Genomic DNA, 13,717 nt, shown 5'->3' with positions numbered 1-13,717 from the left:
TTCTGTAAACATGAGAAACATTCTGTTTAGCAAAAGTAGAACTTGTTCTTTGGTTTATGGTTTTCTTATTAAAGATTCTCTTTTCTGTTTGAGGTTGAACTGTAGCTGTTTTAAGTTCGCTGTTAATGATTTAGGCCTTGTGCCCGTGCCTGTAAATGACAGTGAGTGAAAAACATCTGCTCGCTCCCTTCCGGAAAGCCTTGGTGCAGTGTGGCCACCCCGTCAGGACAGGTTACGTGTCCCGGTCCCTGCAGGGGAATAAAAAATACAAAGGATTCTGGGCAAAAGGGCAGAAAATCAGTGAAAAGACCTTTATCAATAAGGGCCTTTGCAGGGGGTGTGCTGGGAAGACCTTTTATGCCGGCCAGGAAAGAGCCGATGCAAAGGTAGGAAGTGAGAAGACTGTCAGGCATGCGCACGAAGGTCTGGGCCTCCAGGGCAGCTCAGCCTCCCAGAGGTGCCAGGCCCCAGACGGCAGTGGTAAGAAGCCCAGGAATGGGGTTTTCCCAGGTGTCTTTGAGTCCACGTTTGGCCTGGCCGGTTTCCAGTGTGTCGCTGGACCGGCACAGTCCCACTGGTACGTATAGAAAGGCAGGGACCTTGCAGAGTCTTTAGGGACATGTGTTGTGATGCCAAGCAAGGCTGGACCTGTTCACGATGTCAGCAGGCACTCACACTCACATGTGTGCTGTCCTTTTCCTGACCGTATGTGGAGGTCACCCCACCGCCACCACCGCCACGGGAATACCAGGGAGTGAAATTGCCCAGAAACAAAACTTATCATTGGTGCACTTTGATATGGGGTCTGATGTGTACCGTTTTCTGTCCTTGATCGATGTTCTGTTCTGTATCCTGCCTCGCTCAAAAGGATAGAAAGTCTCGGCACCCAGAAAGTCAAGGCAAGCGCATTGCTTAAGAGCATGATGGCTTTTCTGGTGTTGAGACCAGAGCGAACCTTTCCCACAGGGTTCCCATGGAGGCCCCTGTCTGGTAGTCTGAGTATGGGGTCACAGAGGCGCTTGGAGAGACTGGCCGCGGGCCATGTGGGAGGAATGAGCCCCAGCAGAGCCACGGTGCACCCCAAGGACCCTTCTCTGGGTGCGCAGGGTCAGTGTGGTTCCGTTCTTCCTACCCTTAAAGCTCTAGTGTACAGACGTATGTGACACTGGGCACACAGCCTTGGCTCCCCTTGTCGCCCTGCTCCCCAGCTACAGTCCTGAGCGCAGCAGGGACTCCCACAGTGCACGGGAGGGAGCACACCCCCGGGCAGGACCTTCACTGTCCCTTGAAAGTCCCCAGCTAGAAAAAAGTGGTGCGGCACGTGACAGGCCTGCCTGTGGGCTGGCACTTAGGGGCGGAACCTCCCGCATCGTAGCCATGCGTGCCCAGCACCCGCCCGAGACTGGCTGCTGTGCACATGGCAGCTCCTTGGCCTGGGGCACTTGGGAGAAGGCCCAAGGGCATCTGAGGCGATTAAGTGCATTAAGGGAATTTCAGGTTCAGAACGGGACATGGGTTTGCCCCCGTCCTCCAGCCGACCGGGTGGCAAGCTTCAACAGTGACCCTACCCGACTGCTTACGTTGAGGTCCATCTAGAACAGAGCGTTTCAGAAAGGTTAGCCATAGAACCCTTTATTTAAAAAAACCAGGTACTTTATTCATTTACACGCATACAGCTGCACAGCATAGAAGGGAAGCAGAGCTGTCCTGCGTGACTGGGGGGACCGTGGCCCACCCATCTTGCCGCAAACCTTGCGGGCAGCCGGGTCCCACAGGCCCCACTCCCGAGCTCGTGCTTTTAAGCAGCAGGGCCCATAGGACCAGCGCGGTGCTCTGACTGGGGGCTAAAACTGGTGTGGTCGTCTGGAGCCCGTACCCAGGCAGCCTTGAGTTTCACACGGCGCAGTGGAGCCTGCACCTTTGTCAGCTCTGGCACGTGCCGGCCAGCCCCGGGAACTGGCAGTCTGAGGCGGGTGTCGGGACGTGCCGCAGGATCCCAGGGCTGCTAAGCAAGCAGACCCGTGCAAACAGTGCTACCCTCAGCCGCGCTCTGGAGTGAAATGAGATCTTTGGGAAGAGCCTCCAAGAGTAAAGTGGGACGTGTTTTGTCCCCATGTTAGGAAGGCGTCATTTATCTTGGAACACACATTTCAACTCTGCCAGGGTCACACGTGAAGAGAATATTGGTTTCACATTCTGAAAATTTAGTAAATATGTTGACATGTTCCCAGGTCCCCAATCACAGCAGGTCCCCCCCCCCGGCTGCTGCTCAGGGTTGGTGCCAGGAGCGGGCCTGAGGGGAGCAGGCGCGGCCAGGGTGCAGCCCAGGGAGCAGGGGTCCCCGGCCATGCCCCGGGAGCTCTGCAGCCCTGCTCACGACGCTCACGTCACGGTCACAGAGGAACTAGAGGTGGACGGACACCCCCCTCCCCGGGAGAAGGACGTGGCCGGGCGGATTTCTAGTTCTCGGCACAGCTTTTTCCCCTGGCTGAATCGATCTGATCGCTGCTTGTCTGAAGAGCCCTAAGCTCAGAGTTCAGCTGCTTACACACATGGTCTGTTTCTCTGGTTTTTTCCTTTTTCATCCAGATAACACCATTTCACAGGGGACGTCTCTCTCCTTAGCATGCCCCACTAATCTCTCGAGGAGCCCTTCCTGCCCCGCCCTGCACCCCGGCACCCGCACCCTGCCTGACCGCAGCCGCGCCCACGGCGCCGGGCCGGTGGTTAACGGTGTCTTTCTTTCTCTCCTGCTCTCGTCTCCACCCAGAGTCTGAAGGAAGGCCTGACGGTGCAAGAACGCTTGAAGCTCTTTGAATCCAGGGACTTGAAGAAAGACTAGCCGTGTCCCGTTCCACGTGAACACACACCCCTCCCAGCCTGCGGCAGCACTGCCCGAACGCTGCTTTCTGTCTGTACATTTATTTTTTATTATTATTATTGTTGTGGTTCCTGTTGTCATCACTAACTGTGGGTACGGATGCATGAGAGACTGGTTTAGGGGTTGTTCACACGGTTCCCTGCTGTGTTGATTCCAGCTCCCTATGTCTTTGTCAAAGCTTTTTTTCCATGGTATCCTCAAATTAGCCAAGCAGCGGGGGCCACGAGGGCTGTCCGCTCCTGGCCGGGGTCTGCACAGAGCCCCCGCCCGCCGCAGTCCACCGCACTCACTGTCAGTATTAAGGCCCGGCAGCCTGTCCATAAGCTAGCTCGTCCCGCCGAGTGCCCTGTGCTGCGTGTGGGCCCCGCGGGGAGAGAACAGGGCGTCCGGGGGCCGCACTGACAACTCGCTAGCCTGCGGGAGGAGCTGGAGGAGCAGGTTGGGGTCGTGGTCCGTAACCTCCGTTCACCACCTCTGGCTTGGGAGCAGGTCAGCATTTTGTACTTGTCCCACTGCTTCAGCTTAGAGCCACACCCCGATCAGCGTGGGGAACCTTTCACAACCTGGAAAATGTCGAAAGCAGCCATTCCTATTTTTGTTTGTTTTTTATTAAATCTTGCACAAAACCCCGGCCCCTCTCATTCCTTCCTACGCTCGTTCCTTTCTTGGTCACTAGTAGCTCTGGTCTTCTCGTAGACTTAAGAGTGTTGACCTGCGGCCCGGGGCTTCAGACTGTGCTTGCAAATCCTGATGGATTCGCTTGGGTAGTCCTTCGAGGGGAAAGCCTGTGCGTGTCGTGAACCTTTCTGAAAGAGACCGCCGCGTTGCTTCTGAGAAGGCCGAGTGAAGACCCCTAGGTTAAGTCAAGAAGAAAGTACAGAGGATGTCGGAATCAGATGAAAATTGCCATTGTTATGTTTCTCACTCTAGCCTGAGCTCCGAAAAGTTCTCTTGCAGCGTTCGGAGAGCTCAGAGTAAACCTACGCTAACAAAGTTGCTTTTTCTACCAGTCAGAGTAAGACCTTTTAACTGTCAGGAAGCACGGTGGTAGTTCTCGAGAGTCTCCTGCCCTGGGGTTTCCGTCGCGGCCCCGGGAAGGCTCAGTCGTGCTCAGACGAGCAGCCCCGGCGAGCGGCAGCTGCGGTGGCCTTCAGAGCCGGCGGGAGGCGTTGCCAGGGGGGCTCAGAGGAGCCTGTCCCGGGCTCGCGGCCTCCGTCGCCCGTCGGTTTGACTGCCGAGAGCGTGCTGCGCCATGCCAGCGCTTCTGTTAGGTCGGCAGGCCCTCGGTACGCGGCTGCTTGGGGGTAAAGATGGGCAAGGCACCGTGCTCGGGCTGTGGATTCGGTTGAGACCGGGGTCATCCGGGGAGAGCCCTGGAAGGGCCTGGGGCGTGCCGCCTTCTCACTGGCACAAACTCTGAGTCCTCCACTGGCATCGAGCCTTCCTTCACCAGCTTCCAGACTCTTAACCCACACCTGTCACTCCTTTGTGGCTATTCTTCCATGTTTTCAAAAGCAAGAGAACGTTAGGTCTGGTTTTTTAATTCTACTTGTCAGACACCGCTCCCCGCACCACCCCCCTGTAGATCGGTAGTGTTTTTGGAAAGGACCATGATTTTGTGTGTGTGCTGCTGAGAACGGGCGCGTAGAGAAGGGATGCTCGGGCCCCGGGGCGCCTTCTGTAGGACACTGTTTAGTGTGTGTTCTCCACGGCGGAGAGTGATGTGCTGTCCAGCAGGATCTGATGGGACAGGGGCCTCGTCACCTGGCCTCTGCTCAGGGTGTCTCAGCACCGTGCCATCACGTCGCCCCGTGGAGAACTCGCCTCGTCGAGTGCAGTTTCCTCTGTGATGGCGCCTGCTGCCTCCGGGGACGCTGGCCCTCCTCCAGCAGCCCCCTCCGTGCCTCCCGCCCTCCCGCCTTCCTGCCAGGGTCCCTGCGTGGAGTCAGACTGGCAAGGCTGTGAGACCTGCAGCGCGTTGAATGGTACTTGCTTCATTTCCGCCTGAGGTTAGACCTCCAGAATTCTGGGAGCGGGAGTGAGTGCAGCCTGTGGAGGTCAAAGGCAGAGACAGGGAAACACCTCCCGTCACTGCGGCCTCTGAAGCCTCCTCCTACTCGCCCCAGAGACAACTCATGGTCCCGGGGCTCCTTCCGTCTGGGGATTACCAGGAAGCGGGCTAGAAACGGGGGCCCCCCGGCTCCTCTCCAGCCAAAGGCTGCTCCCGCGGCAGCTCGGGCTGGTCTTGCCGAGCGTCGCAGTGGTGGCTGCTGAGGAGCCCGTCCTCTGGCTGGAGGGAGCAGGCAGGACAGAACAAAGAGGGGCTTCACTGAGCACCTGTGGTCGCACCCCAGTCCCCGCTGCGCCCTGCAGACCCCCGAGCCCCCAGGAAGGAATGTAGTCACCAGGTTCCAGAGAGAAGAGAGTAAAACTGTGGAGGTGGAGTTGGTTTCTGTGCTGGTAGAGAAGGGTCCTTCCGGGGCTGCGATGGGCATGGAGGTGATTGTCAACTCGGGGTGCTCCCACTGCCCCCGCTGCCAGCAACGCGGCACGAGCGTCCCCACTGCTGGGGGGACATGAGAACACGGATCGAGCCTTCACGGTCGTGTTTGCCAGTCACTAGCTCGTGTGTAACCCGCCAAACAGCGAAGGGGGAAGCACCGCTGGACGGGCCTGGTGAACGCAGGCCAGCGCAGCGTGCACACGGCCGCTCTCCACTGCTCAGGCGCCTTTGGTGCGCGCGGTGCCAACGTGAGCGTGGGTTAGAAAGCTAGCGTCCAGGGACAGAGGCTGTCGCAGCCTCCCCGTCGGCGCTGGGGCAGCAGGCGCGTGAGGTGGCAGACGGAACACCCTGCCATTAGAAATGCAAGCTTGTGCCATCACGCGTCAGAATAGGGGCCATCCTGGGGCAGCAGGGGGAGGCCGTGGTGGGGATGGGTGGGTCCGCCGTCGGGAGCCAAGACCAGAGGCCCCTCGCTGGGAGTCCAGCAAGTGGAGAGGCAGAGGACGAGGGAAGGGCCGGGCTCTGGCTAGTTAAGTGCAGTCTGTCACTCGCTCGCCGGCTAACAGCCAGCTGTCGGGGGCCTCGCGAGGGCCGGACTGGGAAAAACCTTAATTGTGACACTTGGAGTCTGCCTGAAGGGGATTCTGACAGATAAGGCCAGGAGACAAAATCGATGGCATTAAAAAAACCTCTTTAGAGATGGAGTTAATATTCTGGAACAGTAAGTGCTGGCCTGAGGAACATGACCCTCTCTGTCACTGCTGCCTGGTGCTCCCCTTGGCGTGCCTGCCCCACCCCTGCTCAGCCTGGGGCCACTTCTCTGTGGCTATAAAATGACAGCTGTACCGGGGTCCCCCCCAGCCCGCTGGCTCACCGCCCAGGTCTGTTCCGCACTCCGGTGAGCCAGCAGCCAGTGACTTTCTCCTTTAAAAAGTTCCTTCCTCCCCACACTTCCGAGGACCTGCCCCGGCTCCGGACAGCCCCTTCGGCTGACTCGGCCTGCAGGCCTGACCTCGGGGTGGGGAGAGCTCCCCTCTCTCTCCTCCTCGGTGCCTTCGTGCTGTCTTCGTGGCTAAGCACACGCGGTTTCTTCCCCGCCACTCAGGCCCTAAGTTCCGAGGCAGTTCTTCTCCGGGGGCTCCAAGCTGTTTTCAGTTAGAGTCGGAAGAATGTAACCCCTCAGCCTGTTCTCTTGAATGTAGGAGTATTCCTGAAAGGAAGTTTCCTCACCACTGTTCCAAAGAAGCTTGGAACTTTTAACACTTTCCATTCTAGACACAATTTCAGAAGGCCAGAAAACGAAAACAGTGACCCCCTTCCGTCACCAAGAAAGCCTGGATTGGTGTTGGGGGGGAGGATATTTTCAAAGGTTTACAAAGGGCAGGGAAGGACGTAGTATTCCACTTGAAAGGAATTAGATACTAAAAGGAAAACAGTTTGGCATGCTAATTGGAAGCTTCGCTTCTCCAGAAACTTCGGTCATTTGGAATCCCTCCCACCGTGAACATCCTGAAATTGAGCTATGGCCATATTTTCAGTGAGACAGGCATCTGCTGTGTAGACAGATCTGCATCGCCGCCCTGATGTGTCCCCACTCGGCTGAGTGGGGCCAGCCGGTCTCCGTGCCCGGCGCCACGGCCCCAACCCCTCACGCGGGCTTGGGAAGCGGCCGCTGCTAAAGCTGCTGGAAGTTCCGGTGCTGGCCTCCTCCGTCTCGGGCCCTCTGCCTCGGGTCATTGCGGAGAGAGGAAGCCCGAGGCGCTCAGCGAGAGCACCGTCCTGTCGATTGGCGAGCGCGAAGGCGCCCCAGCGGGTTTCCCGCACGCTTCCCACGGGGGTTATCCGGCTCTTCCCTGCCAGCGGGTACCTAGAAGGCGTGAGCTCAGGCGCCGCACGTCTAATCCTAGGGAAGGTCTTTTTACCCACCTGAGATGGGGTCCGAAGCTGAAGTCCTTGGCTGTTCTCAGCACCGAGTAGGACGCTGTGGGCACGTCCCTTCCTCCACAGCCGGCCACCTCCGCCCGGTCCTCCGAGTGCTCTTAGGAGATGGGGCGCGTTGTACTGGGGGCCGGTGCTGTGCGGTCACGTGTCTGGACACACACTTTGAGCAAGCTCGTGCTTCCCACGGTTGAAGATTTAAGGCAGCCTGCGGTGAGTCTAGTAAAAACCCTGGCTTGCTAGGAAGCCACGGCATAGCCGCAGCATGGAGAGAACGCTGTCACCTTGTCCGAGGGCTGTCTGCTGGACAAGACCCAGCCCCGTTCTCGCGCCCTCTTGAGAACAGGTTTCAAGTGTTCTTGTTTCTTTATAAGGGGAGGAGGGCTCCTTCTCGGAGTGTTGCAGCAGAAGATGCTCTGCAAAGTAGGAGGAATGTGCCAGCACCCCAGCGCCGCTGTAGGAGCCGGGGCCGCGTGCTCAGACGCAGCCTGGGCCCTTGTCCTCTCGCCATCCACACGGGCTTCGGGGAGGGAAGCCGCCACGCGCTCCGTGTGGCTGCCAGCCTCTCTCTCTTGAAAAGCAGCCGTGTATATTTTTCTTCAAAATAACCCGTATGTCATTCAGAGTAAGCAGTGTGACGACTACTTGGAAGTGACTGCAGGGATTTTTTTTGTGACAAAATTTGTGTGTGGGTTAAAAAACAGAAAATCCTACGCAGACCTCCCCTGGTAAGCTAGGGCAGACAGCTTTGGGTGCAACCCTGAACTCCACCCAGCATTACAAGGCAAGGTTTTTCATGGCCGATGGATCTTCTTAAAAGCTGTGGCCCCTTCATGGGGGGTTGTAGAGAGTGTAGGACAGTGTCCGAGATGACAGTAGGCCTGCACCCGTGCCCTCTGGCAGGGCAGGCATGCAGGGACACTTGCCGCCGCCGCCCTCTGAGCCTTCCAGGGAGAGCGGGATGGACAAGAACGCGGTGGGGCCGTCTTCCCCACACCCTCGCCGGGCTCATGGGAGACTTGGAGGGAGCCGTCGTCTCAAGCACGGTTGTGGCAGGAGTGGCCGGAACGGGAGACCTGTGAGCAGTCGCGGGGCCTCAGCTCCCGGTTTGTATCGTGCAACAGTGTCAAGGCGCCAACCTGGCCACGCTGTCACTTTTCCGCGGGCGTCCGTGGCCACGGGGCACAGAAACATGCGGTCACACCATCTCAGGACTGCATCGTCTGGTACTCAGGCTGAGCCAGGAGGGCGTGCAGGGGGAGGCACGGTCCGTGGGTGCCAGTCGGGGGGCCTTCGCAGGACGCGGTTTGAACACCACGAAGGGGCGGCGTTCTGGAACGGCGGTGGTCGCCGGACGCAGTGCGCCTGCTGCCTGCCGCCTGTCCCAGGCCTCCGTTCTTTGCCCTTCGCAAGTAGTCGCACACATTTCAGTTTTGTTTTATAGGAAGCTAGGAATAGATTATATAAAGAACACTAAAGTCATTATTGTGTCACATTTCTATCACAAAACCAATTAAAGTGGATTTTAGGATTTACCTTTAGTATTAACGTCTTATCTACTGATTTATTGTTAGGACGTAAAACCAGTTCAGTGATAAGAATTCATGTGGTTTTCCTAAGTAATATTTATAGAATGTAAAGTTTCTAAGTGACTGCTCAACAACCCTAATTCTTAGTAACCTTTCTCACTAGTAGACTCTTCTCCCAGAGCGACTGTCTCAGGTCGGCTACTAGGGACACTGGCCGCGCCGCGGGCGCAGCTGACACACCAACAGACTGGGGCGTGTACATAGCGTTCTCTGCTGTGACAAGTTGGCCGATAATCACGGCCGTGACTTACGCCCCGGCGACTCCTTCCCGCTGTCGGGTCATGTTCAGACTACAAGCTTGTATGATTCTAACTGGTGTTTAATTTCTGTACTAACGCTAATAACGATAATGTTCACCGAACCCAAGTACTGGGCGGAGGCGAGCAGGGGCCTGGGGGGCGCGGGCGAGTCCTGCGCGCCCGCCCGCAGGTGCAGTGGAGCCCCGGGGACGTCCGTCCCCTCAGCTGCACCGCTGGCCCTCTGTGATAATTCAAGATTGTGATGGTGTCATTGTGGCTGTTTTTATTATTATTATTAACGAAGTTTCTGAATGACTGTTCACTACAATTTGAAGTGTTACTTTGTCAGAATATTTATTCCCTTGTGTGACAATGCTAGATTCCCATGGATGTAGCTTGATCGTTTCTACTTTGTAAATATGACCTAACTTTACATAAACTATATCATAATAAACTATTTTTGCATCACCCTTTGCATGCTGTGAATGAGCTTTTGTGTAATGGAGAGACGTGCAAAACGTGCATTTAGGTCAACACTGTCAGCATTCAGAAACTGGCCGGTAGCCTAGAGACCTACTGCAGCTTTTGCTTGTTTTTACTTTTTATAATCTGCCTATTTTTAAATACTGTTCTCAGAATTTGGGATTAGTTGTCAGCATTTTAAAATCGGGAGATTTCCCATAAAAATCTCTTGCACATGTTCACGCACAACACGGTGCCTGTTGTACTTCGTGAACCTACGGCAGGGACGCTGGCTCCGTCACAGAAACCTCCAGGGGAGGCCGAACACAGGACGAAGTACCGAGGACAAGAGGGCGCTATGTCACTGGCAGTCAAGGAGCTAGAATTCTCTCAGCTCTGCCCCTTCGGTATTAGATTTATCTAAAGTGTTACTTGTTTAAAAAAGAAAATATATTGTACCTCATGACCAAATACACCCCCCCAAGCACAACCCAACATTTCACAAAACAACGCACCCTTACCTAGAATATGCTATGTCTACGTTCTGTTTACTTTTTTAAAATTCTGGCTGTGACCTACTGAATAAACTTAAAATATGAAACTGGAGTTTTCCAGTATTGCCACGACCTTTGGAATGAATTATGTGAAAATGTGTGGAAATCCAAACTTTTCTTCAAATAAACACACACGAAAGTTAAAATCGGACTCTACCTATTGGAAATCAACTTACGGAATTCAGAAAAGTTAGAAAAAAGTGGAGTACAGACATATAAAGGACACATACTTCCAGTGTGTTATTCCTTACTTAAGGATGTTTCAGTAATTTTTTGTCTGTTAAAAAAATTGTAGACACTGGTCTGACGTGATGGTATTCTAATAGCTTTAGCAGCCCTTTTTTTTTTTTCTTTTTAAGATACATAAGTGCAGTTTCGAACATCAGTCGGCATTTGGAAAATCCAGTACCGTTCATGGTGAAAACACTCAGCAAACTAGGAACAGAAAGGAGCTTATTCAATATGATAAAGAACATCCATAAAAAAAAATAACTAACTTCATACTTAATGGTAGAAAACTGGAAACCTTTCCCCTAAGGTCAGCAACAAAACAAGGATATCTGTTCTCACCACGTCTCTTCAACACTGTTCTGGAGATTCTAGACATGCAAGAAAAAGGAAAAGCATCTATATTGGAAAGGAAGAAGTAAAATCATATTTGTAGATGCCATGATCTTGGATATGGGAAATCCTAAGGAATCCACCCCCAAAAATCTATTAAAACTGACAGGAGTTCTGCAATTTCACAGGATACAAGATTCATATACAAAAATGAATTGCATTTGCTAACAATCTGAAACACAAGAAAACAATTCCATTTGCAATAATATCAAAAAGAATAAAATACTTGGGAATCAGTGTTTTAAAGGAAGTGCAAGACTTCTGCTGCAACTATGAAGATTATTTAAAGAAGAGGAACACTACGACCACGGATTGGAAAATGCGATATTGTTAGGGTGGTGATACTCCCCGACCCTGACCTACAGAGTCAACGCAGTCCTTATCAGGACCCCAGCTGCTCTTGCAAATGTTGATAGGCTGATTCTAAGATTCATGTAGAAATGTAACAGGACCCGGAATAGGCAAAACAATGTTGGAAAGAAGAACAAAGTTAAAGGACTTGCTTAATGGGTTTCAAAACTTGCCACAAATGCTAAGCAGTCAAGACGGTGTAGTACTGGCACAGGGACTGACCACAGATCAATGAGCCATAATTAAGAATCCAGAAATAACTCATTATATTTATGTAACCAGTTGATTTTTGACAAGGGTGCCAAAACCATTCAATGGGGAAAGGAGAGTCTTTTCAACAAATGGTGCTGCAACAACTAGCTATTCATATGCAAAAGAATGCCGATGAACCCCTTCCTCACGCCGTACACAAAAATTAACTCAAAATGGTTCACAGACCTGACCCGAAAGTGGGCGGGTCCGGTGGCAGTTAGGGATGAGAATGAGTGACAGGAGGACATGGCACGGACAGCCACATGGGGGCCTCACCTTTCCACTCCGACTGCTGCGCTTCCCGCCACCACTGACCCCCAAGGATCATCTACGCTTTGGTGCAGATAAAAAAGCAAGTGGCAACTGCCCGGGGAAGAATGGCATTGAAACATTTCCAGCAACAAGTGCTTTGGAGGATTTCAGGAGGTTTTTGAACATGACAGCGTTGAACTGAACTGCAAAATGAAATTTGCTAAATGCCCTAGTTTAACCCGAACAGAACCCGATGTTATATGAAAGTCTGGGTACCATCAAGCTGCTTCCGAACGTGGCCTTGCCGTCACTGTCCCGGACAGCAGCCCTCGTGGCTGCAATAGTAAAGCAGACGCTGAGCGCTGGGACTCGCACCGCGCTGGGCTTTATGTGGATGCCTCTGAGGAGCCGCGGAAAACTGGCTACAGAACGTACTCTTCTGTGCCTGGGGAGCTCCGCAGCTCATCCGTGCTCGTCTAACCATGGGCCCCCCAACTGTGGCGGTTTTTGGCTACTCCGTCGGAGGCCACGGAGCCCTGATGTGTGCTTGGAGGAAGCCTGGAAAACATAAATCTCAGTCAGCATTTGCTCCGGTTTGCAACACAGTGCTCTGTGCTTGGAGCAAAAAAGCCTTTGGTGGATACTGGGGAACAGAGCAAAGTAACTGGAAGGCTTATGATGCGACCCATCTGGTGAAGTCCTATCCAGGTTCCCAGCTGGACACACGAACTGGCCAGGGGAAAAGACCGGCTCCTTTCGGATGGGCGGTCACTACCTGATAGCTCCGCGGCTGTCTGTACAGCTTTAATGACGGGAGGGTCATGATCGTAGGTAGCGCATTGCACATCGGACATCCCGCAACATGACGCGAGTGCGTGAAAAACTTCAGTAAGAGAATTTCTTCGGGATTATAAAATTGGTACGAACAGAATTGCAGGGGAAAGTGTTGGAAAACACTGGATTGTGGAGCGCTAAAACTGCAGTTGAATCATAATTGGATCACTTTCTGAATAAATCTATAAAACCTGAAAAAAATGGTTGATAGGCTGACACATAAGAGCTAAGAGTATAAGACTCAGAAGAAAACACAGAAGCAAATCTTTGTGACCTCGGGTTGGGCGATGGTTTCTTAGACATGACGCCCCATATACAAGCAGCTGAAGACAAAACAGGCAAACTAAGCTATATCAAAATTACTAACACATAGCTGCACACAATACCCAAGAAAGGGGAGAGACTGCCTGGAGAACGGGAGCAAATCTTTGCAAATCATATTTCTGATAAGGGACTCGAGTCTAAAATATAAAAAGAACTCTTGGAATTCTTATAATTCATATTAAGTTATAAGTCGTAAGTTAAAACTTCTAATTCAATGATGAAAAGGCAACCCAATTTTTAAAAATGGGCAAAGGACTTGAATAGACATTTCTCGGAAGACAATATAAAAATGACGAGTACGTGAAGAGACGCTCTCCATCCGTAGTCATCAGGAAGACGCAAGGCAGAACCACGAGACGCCGCCTCACACTCAACAGTTCGGCTGCCATTGAAAGAGTAACTTTTTGTTGGCAAGGACGCGGAGGAGGAGGAGCCCTCACACTCTGCTGGTTGGGATGTAAAATGGCACAGTCACCTCGGGAAAGTCTGGCAGTTTCTCAGTAGAGTTCTAGGACCCAAAAACTCTACTCCGGGTATAGACTCGAGAGAAATGAAACGCGTGTCCACGTGAACACTCACGTGTGTTTACAGCGCCATCATTTGTAATGGTGGAAACAACCGGAGGGTCCATCAGTTGATGAATGGGTTCAAAACACGTGGTCTGTCCACACGACAATACTGTTCGGCTACGGACCGTGAATACTGACACATGCGACAACACGGGCAGCCCTCAGAAACATTACGCTAGGGGTGCTGGGTGGCTCGTCGGTGAAGCGTCTGCCTTGGCTCAGGTCACGATCCCAGGACCTGGGATCGAGGCTCCCTGCTGAGCTTGCCACTCCCCCCACTTGTGCTCTCTCACTCTGTCAAATAAAATCTTAAAAAAAAAAAAAAAAAGAAACCATGACGCTAAATGA

General features: G+C 53.1%; 1 protein-coding gene and 1 pseudogene across 7 annotated transcripts in view; both read left to right on the top strand.

The window, feature by feature from the left end:
* The window catches only part of MPRIP (myosin phosphatase Rho interacting protein), a 148,887-nt gene extending 139,269 nt beyond the window's left edge, over positions 1-9,618 (top strand). For all 7 annotated transcript variants that reach the window (XM_087867705.1, XM_087867706.1, XM_045778160.2 and 4 more), the window contains one exon: positions 2,771-9,618. In XM_087867705.1, coding sequence (XP_087723831.1) covers positions 2,771-2,842 — 72 coding nt within the window. In that variant the 3' untranslated portion in view covers positions 2,843-9,618. The remainder of the gene's footprint in view (positions 1-2,770) is intronic.
* Positions 9,619-11,758: 2,140 nt separating this feature from the next.
* LOC123779743 (S-formylglutathione hydrolase pseudogene) lies at positions 11,759-13,701 on the top strand (annotated as a pseudogene).
* The last annotated feature ends 16 nt before the right edge of the window (positions 13,702-13,717 follow it).

The sequence above is a fragment of the Ursus americanus genome, chromosome 14, assembly GCF_024610735.1.
Source record: "Ursus americanus isolate L20-20 chromosome 14, mUrsAme1.1.p, whole genome shotgun sequence".
Lineage (NCBI taxonomy): Eukaryota > Metazoa > Chordata > Mammalia > Carnivora > Ursidae > Ursus > Ursus americanus.
This window is presented reverse-complemented; position numbering and strand designations above follow the sequence as displayed.